Below are 23,190 nucleotides of genomic sequence, written 5' to 3' on the forward strand. Positions count from 1 at the left end.
ACTTCTGAGTTCATGTTAATTTTTCTAAGCAGGCATTTTTTAAATTTATATTTTTTATTAAGGTATTATATGTGTACATATCTTACCATTGCCCCCCCCCCCTTCCCATACATGCCCTCACCCCCCAATGTTTTGCATCCGTTGGTTATTCTTATATGCATGCATATAAGTCCTTCGGTTGATCTCTTATTTCCCCCACCTCTCCCTAACCTTGCCGCTGTAATTTGACAGTATGTTTGATGCTTTACTGCCTCTGTATCTATCTTTTTGTTCATCAGTTTATAATGTTTTTATTATCCACAAATGAGTGAGATCATGTGGTATTTTTCTTTCACTGACTGGCTTATTTCACTTAGCATAATGTTCTCCAATTCCATCCAGGTTAAGCAGACATTTTTAAATTGTATGTTCTTATAATTACTACTCATTCTGTGCTTACTCTGTGTGGGTGTGTATTTCCGGAATCCCTTCTTCCCACTGGTTAAGGTGTTTATCATTCTGACACTTCCACACGGAGAATATTTGTTATTGATTTAGATACTTAGGAATAAAACCTTCCAATGTGTTTCTTTTTTAAAGATGAATTTTAGAATCATGTTGTCAGTGATATTCAATTTTGGTTAAATAAGAAAAGTTTTCTTGGATCAAACTGAAAGCATGAATTAATTGTGGAGAATATACATCTTAATGATAGCAAATCTTCAATCCACAAACATCATGGACTTTTTCATTTGTCTTTAAATTTTTTTCTCCATATGTTTTGAAATTTTCAGTGTAGCAATCTTACCAATATTTTGTCGAATTTTATCTTTATATTTAAAAATTTTAAATATTCATAAATGATATTTTTAACATTTCATTTTTTAATGCTTCTTTTCGAACATAAAGAAAATGAATTTGTGTGTTAGTTTTAGTAGCTCTTTTTCATGGAGTTCTTAAAGGTTTTCTAAGTTACAAATTTACATTTTACTCTTTCCTTAGACAATTCATTTTCCCCCTTGCCTTAGTGAATTCGATATCACCTGCATTTCATATTTTATTATGATGAAATACTCTTCATTATTCTTTGGTGTTTCTCTTTTGAATATTATTTCATATTAATTTCCTTTCCATGTGCACAAATCCATGCACCAGGACACTAGTATTATATGAAACTAGTGTCCTGGTGCATGGATTTGTGCACATGGAAAGGAAATTAATTAGAAGGTGGCCAGAGGGGTGGGACTGGGCGAGAGAGGCTGGACACGCCCTGGAGCCAACTCACCGCTGTCCCTCTCTAGCCGGCCGCACCTGAGGCAGCACCTCGGCTTGAAGGGTGACTGTGGGGTGAGCAGGGTCCCTCTGGCAGTTGAGGTCCGTTGACCTGGCCTGCAGGTTTGGGCTGAAACTGGCTCTCTGACATCCCCCCAGGGTCCCAGATTGCAAGAGGGCGGTTCTTGGGTGACGCACCCTGGAATCGGGCTCCTTCCCCTCTGGTTCCGGGGTGTATCACCCAAAAACTGCTGCTGCCAAGTCACCGCAGCTCAACAGCTCCTGCATTGAGTGTCTGCCCCCTGGTGGTCAGTGTGCATCATACCTATTGGCTGGTCGGACCAAGGCTAAGATGGTCGCTTAGCCTTTTATATATATAGATTACCTTAATCACTCACCTTATACAAACTTTGTTCATACAAGGTTTAAATTTTTCAATGTTTTGCTTTCAGGTAGTCACTTTTTAAAAATATATACGTTTATTGATTTCAGAGAGGAAGGGAGAGGAAAAGGGAAATAGAAACATCCATGATGAGAGAGAATCATTGATCTGCTGCCTCCTGCACACCCCACACTGGGGATTGAGCCCACAACCCCGGCATGGGCCCTGACCAGGAATTGAACCGTGACCTCCTGGTTCATAGGTCAATGCTCAAACATGAGCCATACAGGGTGGGCTCAACTAGTCATTTTTTAATATTTACATTTGTCTTTTGTGAAATGGCTCATAACAGGGTTTTCTCTTTATTCAATTCTACTTCATCTTCTTTCTTATTGGCTTGTCACTGTAATTTAATATCAATAATTGCTATTGATGGATGCATTTATGCCATTTGCCAATTGCTTCTAATTTGTCCCATGGTTTTTCTAGTATTCTTTAGAATCCTCTGCATTCTTTTACATTAGTCTATGCTTTTAGCATTTCATTTTATGTAATTTGTTGGTGATTAGATATCTCTTTTTAGTAGTTGATCTAGGATTTATAATATCCATTTTTGGCAATCAAATTGTAGTTGATTATTAATGAAAACTGAGGGGTCTTGCAAGCCTCTTTGGACTTTGATATCTACTGAGTGATTCATGAATTTCACTTCCGGCAGCTTACCCTGACCATATGCCCACATCATTATGAAAGAGTTCTTCATATTTCTCAGCATGTATTGTCTTCCTTTTTGTATGTATTGAATTTTAATTTAACATATTCTAGGGCAGGGGTGGGCAAACTTTTTGACTCGAGGGCCACAGTGGGTTCTTAAACTGGACCGGAGGGCCGGAACAAAAGCATGGATGGAGTGTTTGTGTGAACTAATATAAATTCAAAGTAAAGGAGCGGAGGGGAGAGCAAGAGAACCCTCCGCTCTTTCAGCTCCGCGGGCCGGATAGAACAGCCGAACGGGCCAGATCCGGCCCGCGGGCCGTAGTTTGCCCACGGCTGTTCTAGGGGCTCAAAGGTGATATATGTTAAAGACTGAGGAATGGGAGGGTATAAGAATTGAACCCAATGCCCACGCCTCTTATATCTAAATTGAACTGTGCTTCCTGCCAGTCTTTGATCTTTACCCATTGGCTCACTTTTCACAGCAAACTGGGTGAATGTGTTGTACGTGTTCATAGTCGGTATTTTATCAGTTTTAAAGTCTGTGTTACAATAGCTAGGCCCCTGATTGGAATCTAGTAGCTCTTTATGACCTGTGTGAAGCATTGTATGTGCTAGATGGACATGCAGACGTTGCATTTCATCATTTTGGGGGATAGTGAGCTATGGATAGAGAAACAAAACGAAGTAAAACCTCTACCATCTATTGCCAATATGGGAATGACACAGTTTGGTTTGACATGATTGTGAAGTGATTTTAAGGTGAAGATGGAGACAAGCATTTTCCCCTTTCCTCTGAAATAAGAGGCTCAAAACGCCCCCACAATCATGGAGAAAGCTGAGAAAGATGGGACGGTGGGGGGCGGGGCGGAAGCAGAGGAGGACGAGATGGCATCTAATTTCTGGCCAGAGACGTTTCAAGAAGGAACACATAGCATGTTGGTTTGTCACATTTTAATGAGATGCTTATGGGAAGTGGTGCGTTGGTCTCAGATTACAATGGCACCTCCCACCTGGCATTTAACAGCAATTCTGATGAATGAATAAAAGGGAGTTACACCCAACTAGAGAAATAAATTGAGAAGAATTAGATCAATATTAAAGCATTCTGAATGAAGGCCCACATTTTAATGTGAAAACTGCCACTGGCTCTCATTCTATGCACAAGTGGGATACTCCAGTTTCCCTTCTCGGCATTGTACTCGGAATGCAGCTTCTGGTGACTTTGGATGATAATAACGTCGACACATGAATTCAATATAATCGTTTGTTCTAGAATAAATTTTTTTCTCATATGACCACTTCAGCTCTATGTTATGTTCTTCCATGATTTCTTCTGATATTACACATGCATCTGAAGGTGAAAAAGAAAGAAATAAAACTAAGTAGTATACAAGTATTTTCCTACAGAATTTTACACTCTCATGTAGAACCTTCTACACAGATCCAGGAATTTATTCTCAAACCCTTTTGCAAACCACTTCATTGAAAATCCATTATGTTGCTATAACTCACTGTAAACTATCAATGATGTAAAAATGAGGTACTCTGTGGAATGTGTGATCATTGCATGTTATAATCAACGTTCACAATGTCAACTACGCTATGAAGGGCTTTCATTAAAGGATCCTTGAAGGGGGTGGTGGAGGTGGAAGAGGGTGGAGGGGGCATAAGTGGTGATGGGGACAATAAATTACAATAAAGAAAAATGATTGTTTCTTGCTGTTGTTGCTCCAGAATTTTCCAGACTTTGTACCCTCAGCCATGACTGTTTGGTGGTCAACAGAACAGGAGACAGTCCATGCAGGTTCTGTTGTAAGCAGCAAACAGGGCGTTCATTGCACGGGTTTCCGAGGGCCACGAGGATATTACAAGACTTACCCAAGCATTTGGGTGGTTCAGACCACTTTCCATCACGGCACGTTATTCTCCTGTTTCCCTCAAGTTCATAGTAGGCCTGGCACTGATACACCACTGAAGACCCGGGAGCGTAGACTGCTTTTGGATATGTGGTAATGTCTCCATTGTCAATAACGGGAGGGGGCCCACATTTTCCTGTGGACTCTAAGAGAGGATATGGTTTGACTTATTGAGTGAGCAGTGGACTTTAAGGGAGCTGAGGAGTAGGTGGGAGCCACACTCACCTCCTCCCGGCCCCAAACCCATTTACAGGAAACGACAGAGCAACAAACCTGAGGAACCGAATGAAGGCCAGCGGGACAGGAGTATGTCACCCAGTGCTTACAGAAGCTCACAGAGGCTGCGAGGGGAGAATGAGACACCTACCCTTGCACTCAGGAGGGTCTGTCCACTTCCCACTTAGGCATGTCACCTCTGCATTCCCGAAGAGGCCCAAAGGGTGCCTGCATTCATAACGTGCTGTGTCCTCATTTTGATACCTACGTTTCTGGTCTGCTATAAAGGCATTTTCCACTGGGGGAGGGCTGCCACAGGAGAGATCTGAATAAAGACGAAAAAAAGGATCTCTAATGCAGCGATCACTTAGACACAATTAAGACTAAAAATCCTCACAAATTTACATGCAGGATTGAAAAAAGAAGATAAAGCAAATATTTTGTTGAAAGGCAATCTTCTATATCTTAAGTTTCTTTCCCATCCTCTCTCAAAGGTCAATAGAGATTTTTCGGCCAATGAACATGATGATTATGCTGTGCAAAACTTTTTAGTTTGATGGAGTCCTATTTGTTTATTTTTTCTTTTGTTTTGCTTGCCTGAGGAGATGTATCAGAAAATAAATATTGCTATGAGAAATGTCTAAGGTTTTACTGCCCATGTTATTTCTTCTAGGATTTTTATGGTTTTTGAATCTTATATTTACATCTATAATCCATTTTGAGTTTATTCTTGTGTAAGGTATAAGAAGGTGATCCAATATCATTTTTTTGCTTGTGTCTGTCCAATTACACCAGCACCATTTATTAACCAATGGCACCTCAATAAATTCAGTAAAAATTTTAAAACTTTTTTCAAAGTAAGAAAATGATGGTTTTTCTGAACCTTTTTCTTTAAGTTTAGTAAAATAAGCGTAGATGATATAAAATCAAAGTGAATTTATAAACCCAAGAAACACATAACGAACATGTTACTTGGCAGCCAAATGTGGTTCACAAGCATCATGTTTTTGAACTGTGACTTTAGGCCCTTAGAAAATGAGCACGTTAGCCAGGTTCTTAGAGAATAAGTAGCTAAGGAAGCTGATCCCTTAAGATATCCACACAGACACTGAGGACAGAGAAGAGTCCAATATATTTACAATTTCCTAAAAATACTCCAACAACTTGAGTGCTTAAGGGCACTGCAGTGAGCACAGTGCAGCTCATCGGGGAGATTCGGGTGCATGTAAAGTAATAAGAGGCTGAAGCTATGGTTCCCAACAACAGTGGGTGTAGAACCCGCTGGGAATTGCTACAAGGTTTTCGGGGTCACAACCCCTGAGCTTCTGAGGCTGAGTCTGAGTGAGCCTGTGAGTTTGCATTTGCCTTTCTACCAATTGCCTGAGATGCTGACACGGCTGTTTCAGGGGTCACACTCTGAGGGCTCTGGGGTTCCAATGCCCACCACTGATACACATCCCATTCCTCTATGTTGAGGCATAAACCTTCCTTCATCTGGCCTACACCAGAACCGGTGTCTATTTTTAATGATGCTAGAAGCCATTCATCAAAATACCTTTGCACGTGGGTGTTCCTATCCAAATGCCGTCCCTACACTCTACAGTATCGGATCCATCCATTTGGTAATGTTCTTCACATCTATACGTCACTTGTTCTCCTGACTTGTATGACTTCTTCTTCTTGCTTTTGAGGATGGCTTTGTCATAGCTGGGTGGGCTAGGACAATTAATTGCTGAAAAAGCAACAACAGAGACTTTCCAGTAAATCTTAAAAGTACACAACAGGCAACAATTATACTCTAGAATAATAGATACACACCAAACCAATGCCTACTGTACAATGTTTTTCTTACAGCTTGAAAATGTTAGCCATCTTGACTCCATTACATTGAATAATTTTACATTTATCAAAAGCGCAACGTGGGGATGGTGGTATTTAGTTGTACTGTGGATGCTCTGAACTAAAGATATTCATCAGCCTTAGAATAAAATGAAATACACTGTACTTGTGCATTCTGGCGGATGGGACCAACTTCTTCCTGAGCATTCTACAGATGCAGGCCCAAGGATCCGAAATCCGGGTTTACAGGTGAATGTGTATTTTCCCCCATGTGGATAACTGCCTAAGCTGTTCGACATAACAGCGTTGGAAACCACAGGGGGTGGCCCACAAGGAAGTCCTGAGAAAGAAAAAAAAGAAAGGAAAGGAAGAATGACCTTGTATTTCACTCCCTCTGAACCTCTTTTCATGTCATATTTGGTACTTTCATTTGAAATCAAAGATCACACAGGCGCACAAATGCTTCTAGAACCTCCGTGGTGGTTGTCCGGCTGTCGGCTTGAGCAAGAACTTGATGTGAAAACTGTGAACACATCTAAGAATGAGCGTATCAATGCTTCTCTAACCAACCATGAGCAATAAAAAGAAACACATTGAGAATCATCTTAAGAAAAGTATCCTCTACCGTAAGAGATCAGAAGGGACAATGGAGGGAGAACATAAACCTTCATAAAACCTGGCCACAAAGCCTGCATTGCAACCCATAGGAATATGCAGGAATATGACCAGGTACACTTCTATGAAGAGTTGGATTTCATTTCACCACATTTCAGGTTTTGTAGGAAAAAAAAAAATGCCCGAATTACAAGTGATTTCATAATGAGCCAATAAAATTAATAAAAACAGGCTTGATTTGTTTATGCAAAAGTCATTTGGGAAATATGAAAATCTATATAATGGTTTTATATGTTTATAAATCTAAAGAGTTATTTCTTTTTTTTAATTTTTATTAAGGTATTATATGTGTACATATCTTACCATTATCCCCCCCCCTCCACCCCACTCCCATACCTGCCCTCACTCCCCAATGTTTTGCATCCGTTGGTTACTCTTATATGCATGCATATAAGTCCTTCGGTTGATCTCTTATTTCCCCCACCTCTCCCTAACCTTACCGCAGTAATTTGACAGTCTGTTTGATGCTTTACTGCCTCTGTATCTATCTTTTTGTTCATCAGTTTATTAAAGAGTTATTTCTCATGACTTTGATGATGACGATGGGTTACGTTACTGAACTGTACCAAAAGAGAACTTTAGTTTGCATGCTGTCCTTACCTACACACTGTGGGGAAGCACTCCACTTTCCCAGGTGGCATGTTATCCCATCTTCTTGAGATAATTTGAAACCATCCTCACAAATATAACTTAATGTGGTGCCATGTGCATAGAGCGTGGGTTCCAATGCTTCTCCTCCGTCTTCTGAAGATCTGGATGAATTAATGCTTCCATGTTCTACATGAGGTGGTTGAGAACATGGAGTTTTTTCTATATGGAAAATAGAGATTAAGGGGTCAAACACAAGGATAATGTTTAAATTGAAAAATAAAATCCAACACTGTTTGGGACTTTAAAGTAAGGTCATTGGGACAAATAAAATTATTATTTTAAAAAAATGTATTTTATTGATTTTTTTTACAGAGAGGAAGGGAGAGGGAGAGTTAGAAACAATGATGAGAGAGAAACATCGATCAGCCGCCTCCTGCACACCCTCTACTGGGGATGTGCCCGCAACCAAGGTACATGCCCTTGACTGAAATCGAACCTGGGACCCTGGAGCCCGCAGGCTGATGCTCTATCCACTGAGCCAAACCGGCCAGGGCAAGAAATTAAATTATTAATAACTAATAATATTTGAAACCTGCAAAGATATATGTGCCCATAAAATTGATGCTACTATCCACTCGTCCCATATGCCTTTTCAGTCTCCTGCTGTTCATCTTGAAGAGTGAAATACGCATAAACAGAACTATGGCATTTCCACAGTCACTGGAAGTTTCTATTTGCATTCATTTCACAATAGAAGTGAAATAATGCTGATTGATTTCTGCACCTGGATGGCATTACTGTTTGGAGATGAAGTGGCATGGATAGGGGAAAGGGCTTATCCTGTTCCTTTGCACAAAGCAGGGGAGTTTTCCCCTCATCTGAAAGACAGTTGCAACGCAAGTGACCCACTACTGACCGACACAGCGCGGTATTGACTGCCATCGTCCATCCTGGCACACGATTTCCTCTCCTTCCTGGATTAGAAAGTTTTCTTGACAGAGAATAGATATTTTTTCTCCTTCTTGATAATTCACTGTCAGGGTCATATTTTGAGAATTGGGAATCTGAGGTGGAGGTGGACATCGTGGTGCTTCTAAAAATATTAAAATCAGATTTCTTGATGAAAAATCATGTCAAAAATATTAAAATAACAACTCAGTGAATAAAATGATCAATAATAATGCACCTGGATAGATCAAACTGTAATGCTCTGTTCTGTGTTTAAATGTGTTATCTTTCCATCTTGTTTGTCAGTCTAATGTACCTCATTGGGTTTATATTCTCATGGCCTTCCTTGTAGATTCTGTCCTTTATTCCTTCTGTTATCAATCCTGGGTAGCTTATATAAAACTAGAGTCCTGGTGCCCGAATTTGTGCACCGGTGGCATCCGGCCATCCTGGTCGAACCCTAGGTTGAACTCCTGGTCGAACTCCCAGTTGAGGGGACAATTTGCATGTTAGCCTTTTATTATATAGGATGCTTTCTGTATATTCTAGGCCTGAGGAAATTGGTAAAAATATTGAGGATAGTGGGTCAAGGTGCTCTCCCAGTTAAAGAAGATCAATACAGATATGAAAAGTGGAATGAACCCTATGTTACTGGAATTGGTGGTGGCAATAAGACTCGGTGTTTGCCAGACAGATATACATGAGCAAAGACAGATGCCTAGATGGGTAGATTCCTACAGCGATAGGTGGATGCAGACATAGATAGATCGGCAGCTAGATGTGTACACCCATCGATGCTTAGATAAATACACGCGTTACAGGCATAGGCACATCTGAAGGTGAGAACTTGGTAGCAATGGGATTCCAATAGTAATGCACACACCCACTGCCCAATGTGACTTTAAAGCCACCGCACTGCTGGGTGGTTTGTTGAAACCTTGACTGACCAAGGTACATGACACAATGAATATTCAGAAGCAGTGTTTTGGTTATTTTCTAAATTTCCTTCCACTTTCAAAATTATTGTCATAATACATACTTAGTAAAAAAGAAATTTAAGACCCAAAGAGACACCTTTTACGAGGTAGGAAGCAAAAGAAACACACATTTTGGAAATGATCGAAACAAGAGCTCACCTGTGCAGTTTACCTCAGGCTCCCATTTTCCATTCGTGCAGACTGAGTGTTTCTGCTCTGACTTACTCCTGCATGTGTAACTGATTTTCTTATTATGCTCATATTTAACCCTGTCCGACAAGTTTATCTCAGAGGCAATTGCCCTTGATAATTTACACTCCTTGAGCTCAACTGTCGCTGTAAAATGAAAATATTCCATTGAAGACACTGATTATGAAAATCCAAGCTACTAATATATAAAAAAAACCAACACAACAACTATAGAGTCCAAACCAGGGGTGGGCAAACTTTTTGACTCGAGTGCCACAATGGGTTCTTAAACTGGACCGGAGGGCCGGAACAAAAGTATGGATGGAGTGTTTGTGTGAACTAATATAAATTCAAAGTAAAGGAGCGGAGGGGAGAGCAAGAGAACCGGATAGAACAGCCGGATCCGGCCCGCGGGCCGTAGTTTGCCCATGGCTGGTCCAGACTCTAATGAAATAAGACTTTAGGTCCATAAATTCCACCATCAAAGTTCTTCCTGGTCATATTGCATGAGGTGGGATACAATGTGTGAACATATAGTCCTATGTCCAGTTTTGAAATTTCAGAGAGAATAGTCATCCTAAAGCCATGTCGTGCTTTGGGGATTGCAAGGACATTGGAGTTCACCTTTTGTTTGATCTACATAGGAAAGAGTCATACATGACTAAATATGATCCCATTTGAAATCAGCAAGTTTTCACATCACTTTTCTTGATCTCAGACATCTCTAAATTATTTTTAGTCTAGAACCTTGAAATGTTAAAAGAAAGAAAATTATCTGTGGGAATAGACTATGTGAGTTTCCTAGTTTCATTACATATTTTTCAATGACTTTAATGTACAATAACAAGAAAGTTTGATCTAAGTTGTAGGGTACAGAATGTGAATATTTCAGCATATCTTCAGCATCATCACCAAAAATCAGAATAAGTTATTGGTTGTTTAAGTCATAACCTATTTTGTATGTATATTCTTAAGGTCTTTGAGAAGCCATTTTATATACCAGATCATCCCATAATCTAATAATATTATAATGCCATAATAATAAATTTATGCTGGCATCAGTATATTTTATATACCATAAAAGTTTTCATACACAGCTACATATTTCAAAAATGCGATGCAGGTGGCAATCCTTTTTCAATTTGATAAGGTATTAGTATAGATCTAAGAAGTTTTCCTTAATTTGTTAATGATGAGAGTCAAGTGAGGATAAACAGAAGAAAGAAAAGTCAAGTAAATGGCTGAAGAAAATGAATGATTTTGCAAAGCAACCTGAAGAAAACATACACTAAAATCAAAGAGACTAATTTAAAACAGACAAGAGGCTTGAGAATTAGTCTTATTTTTAGGATTGGTCCAGAGTGTTGAAGAAATCATCTTCTCCAAGAGATGATGACTGAAGGAAGATTTGTACTCAAAAGGAGGTGTGATGGTTGTGGTATGTCTAAAGATCCTTGTTTTCTGAAAGAATTTATTTATCGGGAGAAAAGAAACGAGTAGGGTGAAAAGCAAGATTATAGGGAGGTACAAAACAAACATTATGGGAGAAAATTTCAATCATATGTCTTTAACTAAAATTTAGCTTCATAGGTATAAAACAATGTCAATATTAGAGACAGACACATAAAATTCTATTGCTAGTTTCTATTTTTCCTCTGTAGACACGATTGACCTATAAACCATGAAAGTTTGATTCATTATAATTTGCAAGCTGACATTTCAAAAATATGGCTGCATGGAGAGTTTCACAATAAAAAATATCAATGCTATTAAATGCCAATTATAGAAGTGTCTTCTCACCAATGCACTGAGGCGGTTGGGTCCACGTTCCCCTAATACATGTAACTGAGCTGTGACCAATCATTGTAAAGTCGTCTCTGCAAGTGAACTCTACTGATTCTCCATGGTGATAGGAGGGCCGTGCTGGGGACACGACCTCGCCGTCCTCCAGCTCAGGGACGTCTCCACATGTACTGTGCTCCTCTGTGAAAAATCCCACAACAAACATTCAACATTAAAGTGTAAGTGAGGTCTTGATATGAATAGAAACACAGAGTGTTGACGTGAGTCTAACGATTGAAATTTCGTGTACATTACCAACACACACGGGCAAGGGTGTCCACGCTCCATCAACGCACTGGATTTTCTTAGGGCCCTTCATCAGGAACCTGGGGTTGCAGACATACTCCACCACCTCACCGTGTCCATATTCCTCTTTCGGTGTGTCTGCAACGGTCCCGTTGGGGAGTCGAGGAGGTTGATCACAGGATTGTACTTTCTCTACGGTAGAGATACTGTGTAACTAAAGGTGAAAGTGTCTCTAGTACAACTGAAAATCCAGGAAAATGAAGAGATTTTTTCTTTAATCTATGACTTGTTATCTAACTTATGATAGCATTCTTTTGAGAAAGGAAAAAGAATGGTGTTCACACCAGATTCATGTCTCCCAGTTCTGTTATGATACAGAACTAGCATACTGGACATAATGTAAGCCCAGGAAACGTGTGATATTCTAGATCTTGGGTGGGGAACGTCCGGCCCAGGGGCCGTATAAGGCCCTAGAAATCATTTGGTCTGGCCCTGCCAAGGCATTAGGAGTAAGTTAATTAAATGTTTGACCAATTACAGCAGGATAATTTTTAAGTTGCTAATTTTGTATGGTCTGAGAATGTTGTCATAAATATCCAAATGGCCCTTGGCAGAAAAAAGGTCCCCCATCCCTGCTCTAGAAGATCTAAACCTATATGCAAATCAATGACCAAATATTCAACTATTCACATTCATGGAAACATTTCATCAAAACTTTTTTGAAAAACGATCACTGGAGGCAAGCATTTGATCGACAAATTTTAACTCTACGTTACGTGGTATATGGCACTGAAAGAATGCTATGATGCTTGGATATTGTTTAGAAATTCCAGGGAAACTTGAGGTGAGACCCATGCTGATAGAAATGTGCAACACCAATGGTGGAAGTTATGCAAAAATTCTGACTTAAGAGATTACTCTAACGTCACTCATTATGTCCATTGATGTAGATTTTCAATATTTAGTACAAAAAACAATTAAAGATTACTTCCTTAAATAAGGAAGTGTGAGGTATCTACTACCCAACACACATTCCTGGCTTAATGCACCGAGTTATAGACACACTGGCAGCCAATACAAAATTAAGAGAGGAAAAGAACAGCTTATATCTAACATTCTAATTCTTGTTTGAGCAAGTGTCAGAGAAATAGTCACCTTTACATGTTGGAGGATTAGAGGACCATCCAAAGTGGTAGCACTGAAGAGAATCTGGTCCAAGAAGAGAGTGGAGTCTATTTCTGCAGGAGAATTTCAACACGTCTCCAATGACATATTTCTTTTTCTGGGGCTGAGCAAATAAGTTCTGCTCTATATCGGGAACGACACATTCTTTTTCTATAAAAAGGGTAAGTAATTTAATGAGAACATATGATTAATCAGTGCCAAGTAAACTTTATATGTCATGCGAAAATAAGTGGCTGGGTGTTGCATATACAGAGAGGCATCAAATAAAGGCTGTCCCTGGAAGTGCATTATCTATTATGTCTGACACATCCCTCATTTCATATGGGACCCTCTGAATAGCAATAGATGTGTCCTGAAAACGTATTTGTAATATCAACTCTCTTATAGTGGATCTGATTTTATTACTGACATTAGTAAAACTATATGCTACATTTTGGGTATTATCAAAACCATACTATTCTCTCACATTAAAACAATTAATGCTACAATTTTAAATTGCATGCTTAAATAAAAATGGGTATTTTAATTGAATATACTTGGCGAACCAGGCCTTTTAGAGAGGCATTTCTCATATATTTCAGTAGAGCAACATTAAAAGTTGCTTAGTTAATAATTTAAATCAATTCCTACGTAGACCAAAATCCCAACTCTTTCACGCCTACACTTCCAATGTCATCTTATCTTTTCTTCCCTTTGTTGATCCAGACCCCAGGCTTCATGGTCTTTGAACCTTTTTTAAGAGATCAAGTTCTTTGCTCTCCCTGTTGCATGGGTCTGAATAGATTTCAGCCTTTCTGTGTAGAGATGCCTTCCTATATGAAACAGAGCCCTCAGTCCCTCCTATTTTCAAAGTCCTTGGATTTATTCGTTCCTTTGAAAATATAAAAATGTATTAGAAATACTTTAATCATTTGATCCATTCTTTGACTTGTTTCATTGTTGTTGTGTTTGTTTTTCCTTTTTCATAATGCAAGGAGCTCCCACGAGGTGTCTGTGGAAGTCTGCATGGAGAATGTAGTCTAATCACCAGAATATTTTTAAAAAAATATTAGCATGTTTGTCAACATGGAAACATTTTACAGATATGGATGAATGAACAATGCTGCCAATCAGCCTGATGGCTGCCCAAAGATACATGCTTGGCAAACCGTGGAATGGAATTGAAACCCACCCAGAGGGACTCCATGGAATTCGCTATGAATCCATCTGTCAGACTTCCTGTCCCTTTTATCCTTTTATCTCCCCACACCCATGACAACATTTTTTTTTTCCTCCTGATTCTCTGAGTCCTCCTTTTATTCTACTTTGCTACCCACTCCTCTTCTGTCGGACATCTGCGTGCTGGAATGCTTCAGGGCTCAGTCTGGAGGTTTCTTCTTTTCTCCTTCTGTATTCTTCCCCAATGAGACGTCATCAGGTACATGGTCATAATCTCATATGTTGATCGGGCTAGACCTCAACTTTCAACTCTGTAGTTTAGAATCCAATGTTGATTGTCCATGGGCAGCTCAATCCTCATGGGCCCAAGTCAATATGGAGATGTTCCTCTCAAAGACCTCTTTCTACTCCCCACACCACCTTACCAAAAGTCACCTCCATTCACCTGCTTCCTTATGATAGAATATTTAAAATACACGTATGAGTCCCTGGACGATTACTCTGTCTGACACCCAACACTCAGTAACGTTACTGGTGTTTTCTACCACCAAAATGCGTCCCAGATCTGTCCTCTGCTCTGCATCTCCTCAGCCGTCACGCCCGTCACTCTAGCCCAATCTCCACCGAAAATTCTCCCCCTTCCTCAGTGGAATCCCTCATAGTTCCCAAGGATTGTTTGGTTTCCAAAGCTTTACACATACTGTTCTCATGAGTTGGAAATCTCTGCATCCACCCAGGTTCCCACAGATGCAAGTTCTATTTCTAACCCGGGAAAACAGACAGCTGCTTGGCAGACATGCAGGAGACGCGTGTAACTCTCCTCAGAACTATTCCCAACCAGGAAGGAAGCAAGTCCTGTCGGGACCTGCAGAAATGAACACCCAGCTGGGAGGTGTCAAGAACCAGCTCGGAAGAAAACTGCTGAGGAAGTAGTGAAACATATAAGGTGGGTCACGAGTACCCAGGTTTACATAATATAAAAGGCTGCATTTAGAAAAACAAAACAATTATACGCGACACACACATGTTGTTTATTTCGATGATCCCGAAAATCAGTACTTACCATGACAGGTGGGTGTATCAGACCAACCATGTTCACCACACACTATGGAACCCATGCTGTGTCCATCTCCGTTTTTATATCCATCCTGGCATTCATAGGTCAACCTGTCATTGACCTTAAACCACGTGCCATTACTTTTGGCTCTGGCATTCTCAAATACTGGCATGGCACAAGATTCTAATGCATAATAGAATGGAAGATTTCACTTCTAATATTATCGAGTGGACAATCGAATTACGTTAAGTTCCATCCCAAGAATAAAAAAGCTTTATCACTTAGCATGTGCTAATGAATTATACATCATATACAAGTAATCTAAGCAGACTAGTGATAAATCACTGTCCTAAAATCGACACTCATAATAAAAGCATGTATTTCTACACAGCAGTTTTATCATCACTTAAATCATCCAAAAACATTTAAGAACATTTTTCTCAATGCATTTAAACTTAGACATTTATTCCATGTTAGCAATAAAATAGGGCATAATAGATGCATTGTACTTTTTCTTTTTGGCAAAGCAGAATAGCATTTTTGTGAGTGTAGATGATGCCAAAGTTATTAGCAGTTGTGACATATATGCCAGAAAAAAATGCATTGGTTCAACAAAAATAGTTATTTTTCAACAGTGAGAGTAAATTTAACATTCTATACCATTCTCCTTTAACACATACTAATTTTTATTTTATTTTTTAAAAATATATTTTATGATTTTTTTACAGAGAGGAAGGGAGAGGGATAGAGTTAGAAAGATCGATGAGAGAAAAACATTGATCAGCTGCCTCCTGCACACTCCCCACTGGGGATGTGCCCGCAACCAAGGTACATGCCCTTGACCAGAATCGAACCTGGGACCCTTCAGTCCACAGGCCGACGCTCTATCCACTGAGCCAAACCAGTTAGGGCCACATACTAATTTTTAAAGCTCACATGCTAATTTAGCTTTTTCAGATATTTTTAATGACTGTGTATTCTTTTATACTTATCAAAGTCGAATGTAAAGATACTCCTATGTTTATAATTAGTATAAGAAAGCAAAATATTAAAAAATGGTCTCAGTTTTCACTAACACTATATTGGAGTGGTGTTAATAAAAGTTTAAATAATTTACCTCATATTTTATAACATACTATGTAGCTAGCTACATAACTTAAAGTGTCAAAAATAAACTAAAACTATAATAATGATAGACACATTTCTTCTTTTCCTAATAAGAGTGTTGTAATGAATAGTTGATCACAATTTCATATAAAATGAGTCTGATATGGATGCAACATCATTTTTTCTTTGGCTGGTTTCCATGGTAACTATGCAAATGGAAAGCAATGAAAACAATAGGAATGGACATTTTCAATGTCTACTTCACTTAAAGTGAATGAAAACTACCACTGCATGGCGCTGGGATGAACAAGACAGAATGAGCAAACAGTTGTAGGGAATGTTCATAAACTCCGAGGCCATAGAGCAGAGAGATCTCTCCCGGCAGTGACTCTGCGTCTGTCTACATGCATGTCACAGTCTCCGCTCCCTACCCATTCATGTAGGGTTCCTGCAGGAAGTGATGTCTCAGAAGAGGACGTCCCCTGCAGCATGGAACACAGAAACCACTCAAGTGACATTCCTCGAAACCTGTGTTCTGTGAGCCCACATTTCACTTACACACGAACTTCTAGGTCTAGGAACAAAGCCTCTGGAAGGAAAGTCTGATCACCTGAAAACAGGTGCAACAGGGCCGGACCTCAGCTCAAAGCGGGTGAGCTCACAGCGGATCACACAGCCTCACTAGGCAGCGTGCAAACCGCAGGATGTTTTGCGGTGGATAAACCTTGAACGGAAAGATGGACTTCTGTCTACCCTACTAGGAATTCCTTGGAAAAGACAAAAGGAAATTACATATATTTTCTCACAAGTTCCTTATTTAGCTTGTTCAAATAGAGCTACGTCAGCTTCCACCACCCCACAAAAAGGAAATCAGTTAAAGTAAACGTTTGTTCAATAAAATAATGGACACCACAGTCATGAATGACTTACTAATGCATCTGGGTTGAGCTGACCATCCATTCTGGAGACATGTAATATACCCGGATGTGTGACCATCTTCTGTTACATAATCTTGGTGGCAGTTATATTTTACTTCTTGATTTATGAGGAATGCAGCCTTAGAGTCAGAAATAAATCCATTCTCAATTTTTGCCTTTGACTTTAAACATGTTTCTAAAAGGAAGAGAGCGTAAGGAAAAGGTAAGCATATGGTCAGCCAACAGTTTCCTAAGGACTCGCACAACATCACAACATAAGAAATAAGGGCATTCGTCAACAAAAACCTGGAAAATTCCTAACCATCCAAAGCATTGTGTCGGAGAAAGTAGGTTATGAGTTTCCAAAAATGTTAAATCTAGATGTTGGAAACATCTGGGGGGACTAAGCCAGATTTGAAACACTCAGGATGCCTTGTAAGAAATTATGAAAAATAGGTTTGTCTCGTGAATCTGGAAGCCCCCAGCATGCCAGAGCTCTCCTAGCAACAGGCCCTATCCTATGACTGCCTGGGTTTCAATATTGCTAAGAGGGGGGAGCCTAAGTGCTCTCCCCCATGGAAGCAATGGGACCTAGGTGAGGTGATGGATGTGCTAGGCAGCTCGATCTGGTGGTCATGTCACTACGTGTGTTTATGTCAAAATAGCAAGCTGTCCGCATTAAACATATGGGATTCCCATTTTCAGTTACACCCATTCGTGCTGACAAAGGAAAAACCAACTGGAAAAGAGAAACATCTGAGCAGGAATCAACTAGAAGCCAAACCCTTCAGACAATGTACAGAGTCAAAAGGTGGCCCATTGAAAATATGCACTAAAATGGATAAACACAAGGGAAGAACAATGAAGAGGGGCCAGCCCCACAGACAGTGAGGAAACGGAGCCCAGTCTATGAAAACAACCTTGTGAGGCACATGGACACGGCCAGTGCCTAACTTAGGTTCCCGAGACATAGGGTCAACCCATGGGATCTCCATTCTCAGTGGGGCTTTGTTGGGAGGCGGGAATTTTCCAGCTCACAGCAGGGGAAGGGAAAACCCCAGCAGAACGTGTCAGTCCTACTGAATAGGAGAAACCAACGCCGGCGTTCCCAAAGAGGCTGACACCACCCAACGCTGAATGACCATAAGCAGAGAGGAAAGACCCCTGGATGAGGGAGAGAGCTCTACAAACCTGCACGGCGATTCCTAGATTCTTTGGTGAATACATCCCACTAGAGTGCAGGGCGGAACCCCCTGAGAATGGGCAGAGCACAACTAGCAGAGGAAAGACCTGCCAGGAAACTACAAATTCCAAGATTCCAAGGCACACACAGCACTGGAAACAGGCATGTTCATCAGTCACATGGGAACAGGTCTTTAAGCACAGATCACTTAGTACAGAGGCCAAAGAGGCCTTCTCCAGCCAGACCCTGAATAAGCTCATCTGTGCAATGGCTCCCCACACCAGCCTTAGTCATTGGCAAACAAGCCTTGAATAGATCAAGTTGAGCCGAACAACCTAGACTTCCAAAACAAAACATCAAGCCAGTAGGACTTGAGGTGTCCAACCTCAAACAACCCAGAGGTGCATTTCGGGAGGAGCAACTCAGGGCTGCAATTGTTGCTCTCAGAGACTTCGGTGCCCCCAGTGTGGGCCATTTGCTCCAATGGTGTGTGCAACTTCTCAGCCGGGTCCCTGGAGCCCACATGCGGGGGTGATTGTCACAATCTCTGTTCTTTGTGGGGAAGATGATTGAACCTCCTAATCTGCCATCTTGTGCATGACACTGTTATTACATGTTTGCTCTTTGCAGTCTTTTGTTGTTGTTTTAAAAATTTATGTCTACCAATAAGCTTTCTTAGTTTTCTATCGGTACACCAAGAAATCGGTGTTTCCACTCATACACCCTTGAAAAAATAAAGCCACAGAGGGCCATTGGCAAAATAACCAGGTGATAGAAACCTTTGCCTCAGTTACTCCAGGTGAGTCTCAGACAATCACAAACACACTGGCTCTTAGACCAGTTTTCTTACCGACAGGGATGCATCTGGGCGGAGGGACCCAGCCATTCTCCGTACAGGTCATCTTGGTCTGCTTGTTTTGAAGTGTGTAGCCAGGATAGCAATGAACATTTACAGATGCGCCCTGCAAATATTTTTGTTCACGTTGTGGACGATGTCCATGTTCCAAATAATTAAAAATGCATTTTCCTGAGAATTATAAAATGATGATAAAAACACGTAAGTGGGGTCAAAATAAATTAAAAACTATCTTTTTAATATTTAAATTAGAATGCATAAACATCCAAGAGTCGCCCATAACGTACGAAACACTACAGTTGCTACCAAATGTTTTTAAAATCCATGTTAAATGGTATTTATCTGTAGTTTCCACAACTGAAATATGCATAAATGCTATAGGTAGGCTTATAGAATTTCCATTTCTATTTCTCGTGCTGCTAATGAAGAACCTGGATGAAAGAGACAGCCAGTATCGGTCTTTCTGCACAGAGACTCCTCCTCCCACCCACTTTTCCCGCCAGGCTCAGGGGTGCTCATGGGGGCTCTCTCCACTCGGAACTATGGCCACGTGCACAGGACACAGAGGTTCACTCACTGAGGCAGGGCACTTCCGGGGACCATCCATCTCGTGTGCAAGTCAGGCGGTCCCATCTGTCTTGTGAAGGAGTCACATAGTTTTCATCACAGGAATAATGAAACCATTGTCCTGGCGATACTGGGAAGTATGATCTATATCTATCTTGCCAGTATAGGCTTCCATGTTTTATTTCCGGAAATTCACAGGGCTTAACTAGCAATTAAAACAAACAAAACACAGTATAAGTAATGTTTCACCTTAATAAAAACGCATTGAGCGGTACCTTGTTTCATTGATGAGTTATATTCGCGTACTAGAGGCCCGGTGCACGAAATTCATGCACTCGGGGTGGGGCGGGGTCCCTCAGCCTGGCCTGTGCCCTCTCACAGTCTGGGAGCCCTCGGGGGATGTCTAAGCTGGCAGTCCGACATTCTTAGCGCCGCTGCGGAGGTGGGACAGGCTCCTACCACCGCTGTTGCGCTCGCCAGCCGTAAGCCCAGTTCAGGGCTTCTGGCTAAGCCGCACTCCCTTGTGGGAGCGCACTGACCACCAGGGGAAGCTCCTGCGTGGAGCATCTGCCCCCTGGTGGTCAGTGCACATCATAGCAATCGGTCATTCAGCCGTTCAGTCTATTTGCATATTAGCCTTTTATTATATAGGATGCCCATAATTATACTCATTGCGTTAGGCTTTCTAGGACAAGAAACATTATAACCTTCAGATGATGTGAATAACACTTGTTCCCTGATCATTTCACAATATGTACAGATACCGAATCATTATAGCGTGCACCTGGAAGTAACACAACACTGTAGGTCAATGTTATCTACATAAATAGTCACTCTCCTTGTCATTGTTATGCACACGGAGGTCTGTGTCACGGTGGTCATGGCATCGTCTTTAAGGCACCTGACTGTCCACATTCATTTGGCCTTGGCCTTGAATGAACACGGAGCCATTGACCTGTTATGTGTATCATTTCTCTTGTCATCCATGGAAGATCCAGCTAAAGTGGGGGCCCCTTTGACAATGAACTGGTATACAAGGAACAGCAATGAGACTGTAGAGACAGAAAACACCGCGAAAGGGGCAACCCCCCAGGAATAAAATACCCTGTGGACTGAGGTGTGTTGTGTGACAGGGGATGGCTTTGGCAAGTGCACAACGTCTCCCACATTCATCCCCCTCATACAAGGGAGCCCCGTGCCCCTCCCTTGAGTGAGGCCGGACTTAGGGACGCTCTTCTGAAGAGTTCACGTGGCTGAGGGGACCCTGTGTGACCAGGTCATCAATGCCATGGAGGCACCTCCAGGGCCCTCAGGTCTCTCGCTCCGGGGAGGGTTACCTCCCCTCAGGCCACCGATGGAGACGCCCAGGTGGACGGATGTGCAGGCTCCTGCACACGCCCTGGGCAGCGACCCAGACCAGGCAGCTAAATGGCTCCCAAATGCTGACCCCGCCCACGCTGACACACAGGGGGCTGTTGTATGAGGCAGTATGTTCGGGGGCGTTTGTTACACAGACATCAATATCTAAAGTACTAAGTCTTGACTGGCAGTGCTCTTACCAAATGTTCTAATTCACATATTAGAATATTATTGAGAGAAATATATATTTATAGATACACATACACATATTTAACACTGAATAGCAAAAATTTTAAGTTTTTTATTAACGAAAATGTGGTTTTGATCTTAATTAGAATTGGAGACTTGGGAAATCAGACTGCCTTGAAGCCCTCTGCTTTACCTTCTCAGTGAGGCCACGATCCCCTTTATTTTTTATTGATGTCAGAGAGGAAGGGACAGGGAAAGAGAGATAGAAACATAAAAATGAGAGAGAATCATCAATCAGTTGTCTCCTGCTCGTCCCCTACGGGGGATGGAGCCCGCAACCCGGGCATGTGCCCTGACTTGGAACAGAACCGTGACTTCCTGGTTCCTAGGTTGATGCTCAATCCCTGAGCCACGCTGGCCAGGCAGATTCCCCTGTATTTTTAAGTTTAAGAGAAGTAATTGCAGAATTAAGAAGCGGGTCAAGTTAGGGAGGGAACTTACAGCTACATCTTGGAGGAGGGTCCCAGCCTATGTCAGTACATTTTGCCGTACTTCCCCGGGTGTGAGGGTAAAAGCCACTTCTACAGGAGTATGTGATTGCCTGTCCCAGTCTGTATTTGCTCCTGTCAGCAACGAAGTCACTGTTTGCAATTCTTGGAGGGTCACATGTCACTTCTGAAAAGTAAAAGTACATGTCTATCATGCAGAAAACACATGAAGATCATCAAGGACATGAGAATTATGCAGAAAACACATGAAAATCATCAAGGACACGAGAATGGGTGAATGTCATTTTTTTTTGTTCTTTCCAAAGAGCTAAAGGGCATTCAAATGAGCACCCTGTCCTTACATATATATTAACAATGATTATATTAAAACTACTAGAAAATATATGTGACTACCTAGACACAAGTGTTAAGTAAAATATGTCTCCAGTATTTGATGTTAATCAACACTAACCTCTAATGAACCTTAAATATGTTTATTTTTTTGCCTGGCCAGTGTGGCTCTGGGGTTGAGTATCGACCCATAAACCAGGAGGTCATGGTTGGATTCCTGGTCAGGGCACATGCCTGGGTTGGGGGCTCAATCCCCAGTGGCGGGCGTGCAGGAAGTAGCCTATCAATGATTCTCTTTCATCATTGGTGTTTCTCTCTCTCTCTCTCTTTTCCTTCCTCTCTGAAATCAGTAAAAATATATTTTAAAATATGTTTATTTTTTCTCTAATTTTAATCTGCTATATTTATCATACTTTCATATTTCCATTGTAGTCCAGTCTACCTATCTTAGTTTTCACTTCATAGTATAGCTAAATCTAACACCAATGTTTGAAGTCAAAATGTACAAGACACATATAAAAACACACGTTTCCAACCAAATAATATTGGGAGAATTTTGTTAAATTAATTAAGAATAGAAGAACTGCTGGTGGTTGCTTTTAAGCAGTGGGCATAAATCCTTTGACAAATTTTAATTCCCTAGCACAGTGGTCGGCAAACTGCGGCTCGCGAGCCACATGCAAGTCGCGAGCCGCAGTTTGCCGCTCTGTTGACTAATGAGTTTGCCGACCACTGCCCTAGCACGTTAAAGTAAATGGTGCTGTTAAAACACTGCTAGGGCAGGTGAGTCTATCCAAAATAATATCTCAGATTGTCCAAATGTGTGAGGCCACATTTTTTTTCCTACTGTTAGAAGCCATCATTAAAAATTAAAAGACGAGTAATAATTCCATGTTGGCAAGCTATGTTGTGAATCAGTAGAAACATCCAGTTTGCACAGGGAACGGATAAATTGGGATCAAAGGTCGTTTTTATTTAGCTGGT

General features: G+C 41.0%; 1 protein-coding gene across 5 annotated transcripts in view; it reads right to left on the bottom strand.

Moving 5' to 3' along the window:
* Window positions 1-3,036: 3,036 nt before the first annotated feature.
* Window positions 3,037-23,190, bottom strand: part of LOC308238638 (complement factor H-like) — a 34,628-nt gene continuing 14,474 nt past the window's right edge. The window contains exons 7-23 of one of the 5 annotated variants that reach the window (XM_080650857.1): window positions 21,869-22,042; window positions 19,830-20,024; window positions 19,247-19,423; window positions 17,227-17,409; window positions 15,196-15,372; window positions 12,945-13,124; window positions 11,799-11,981; window positions 11,502-11,684; window positions 9,672-9,848; window positions 8,504-8,680; window positions 7,597-7,806; window positions 6,488-6,661; window positions 6,038-6,214; window positions 4,751-4,807; window positions 4,540-4,607; window positions 4,229-4,411; window positions 3,282-3,701 (exon numbers count right to left, since the gene is read on the bottom strand). In XM_080650857.1, the coding sequence (XP_080506983.1) occupies window positions 4,271-4,411; window positions 4,540-4,607; window positions 4,751-4,807; window positions 6,038-6,214; window positions 6,488-6,661; window positions 7,597-7,806; window positions 8,504-8,680; window positions 9,672-9,848; window positions 11,502-11,684; window positions 11,799-11,981; window positions 12,945-13,124; window positions 15,196-15,372; window positions 17,227-17,409; window positions 19,247-19,423; window positions 19,830-20,024; window positions 21,869-22,042 (2,633 nt within the window). In that variant the 3' untranslated portion in view covers window positions 3,282-3,701; window positions 4,229-4,270. Of the gene's footprint in view, window positions 3,702-4,228; window positions 4,412-4,539; window positions 4,608-4,633; window positions 4,808-6,037; window positions 6,215-6,487; window positions 6,662-7,596; window positions 7,807-8,503; window positions 8,681-9,671; window positions 9,849-11,501; window positions 11,685-11,798; window positions 11,982-12,944; window positions 13,125-15,195; window positions 15,373-17,226; window positions 17,410-19,246; window positions 19,424-19,829; window positions 20,025-21,868; window positions 22,043-23,190 lie in introns of all 5 variants that reach the window. The other 4 variants (XM_080650853.1, XM_080650854.1, XM_080650856.1 and 1 more) reach the window with 4 other exon arrangements.

This window comes from Plecotus auritus (assembly GCF_963455305.1).
Source record: "Plecotus auritus genome assembly, chromosome: 14".
Classification (NCBI taxonomy): domain Eukaryota; kingdom Metazoa; phylum Chordata; class Mammalia; order Chiroptera; family Vespertilionidae; genus Plecotus; species Plecotus auritus.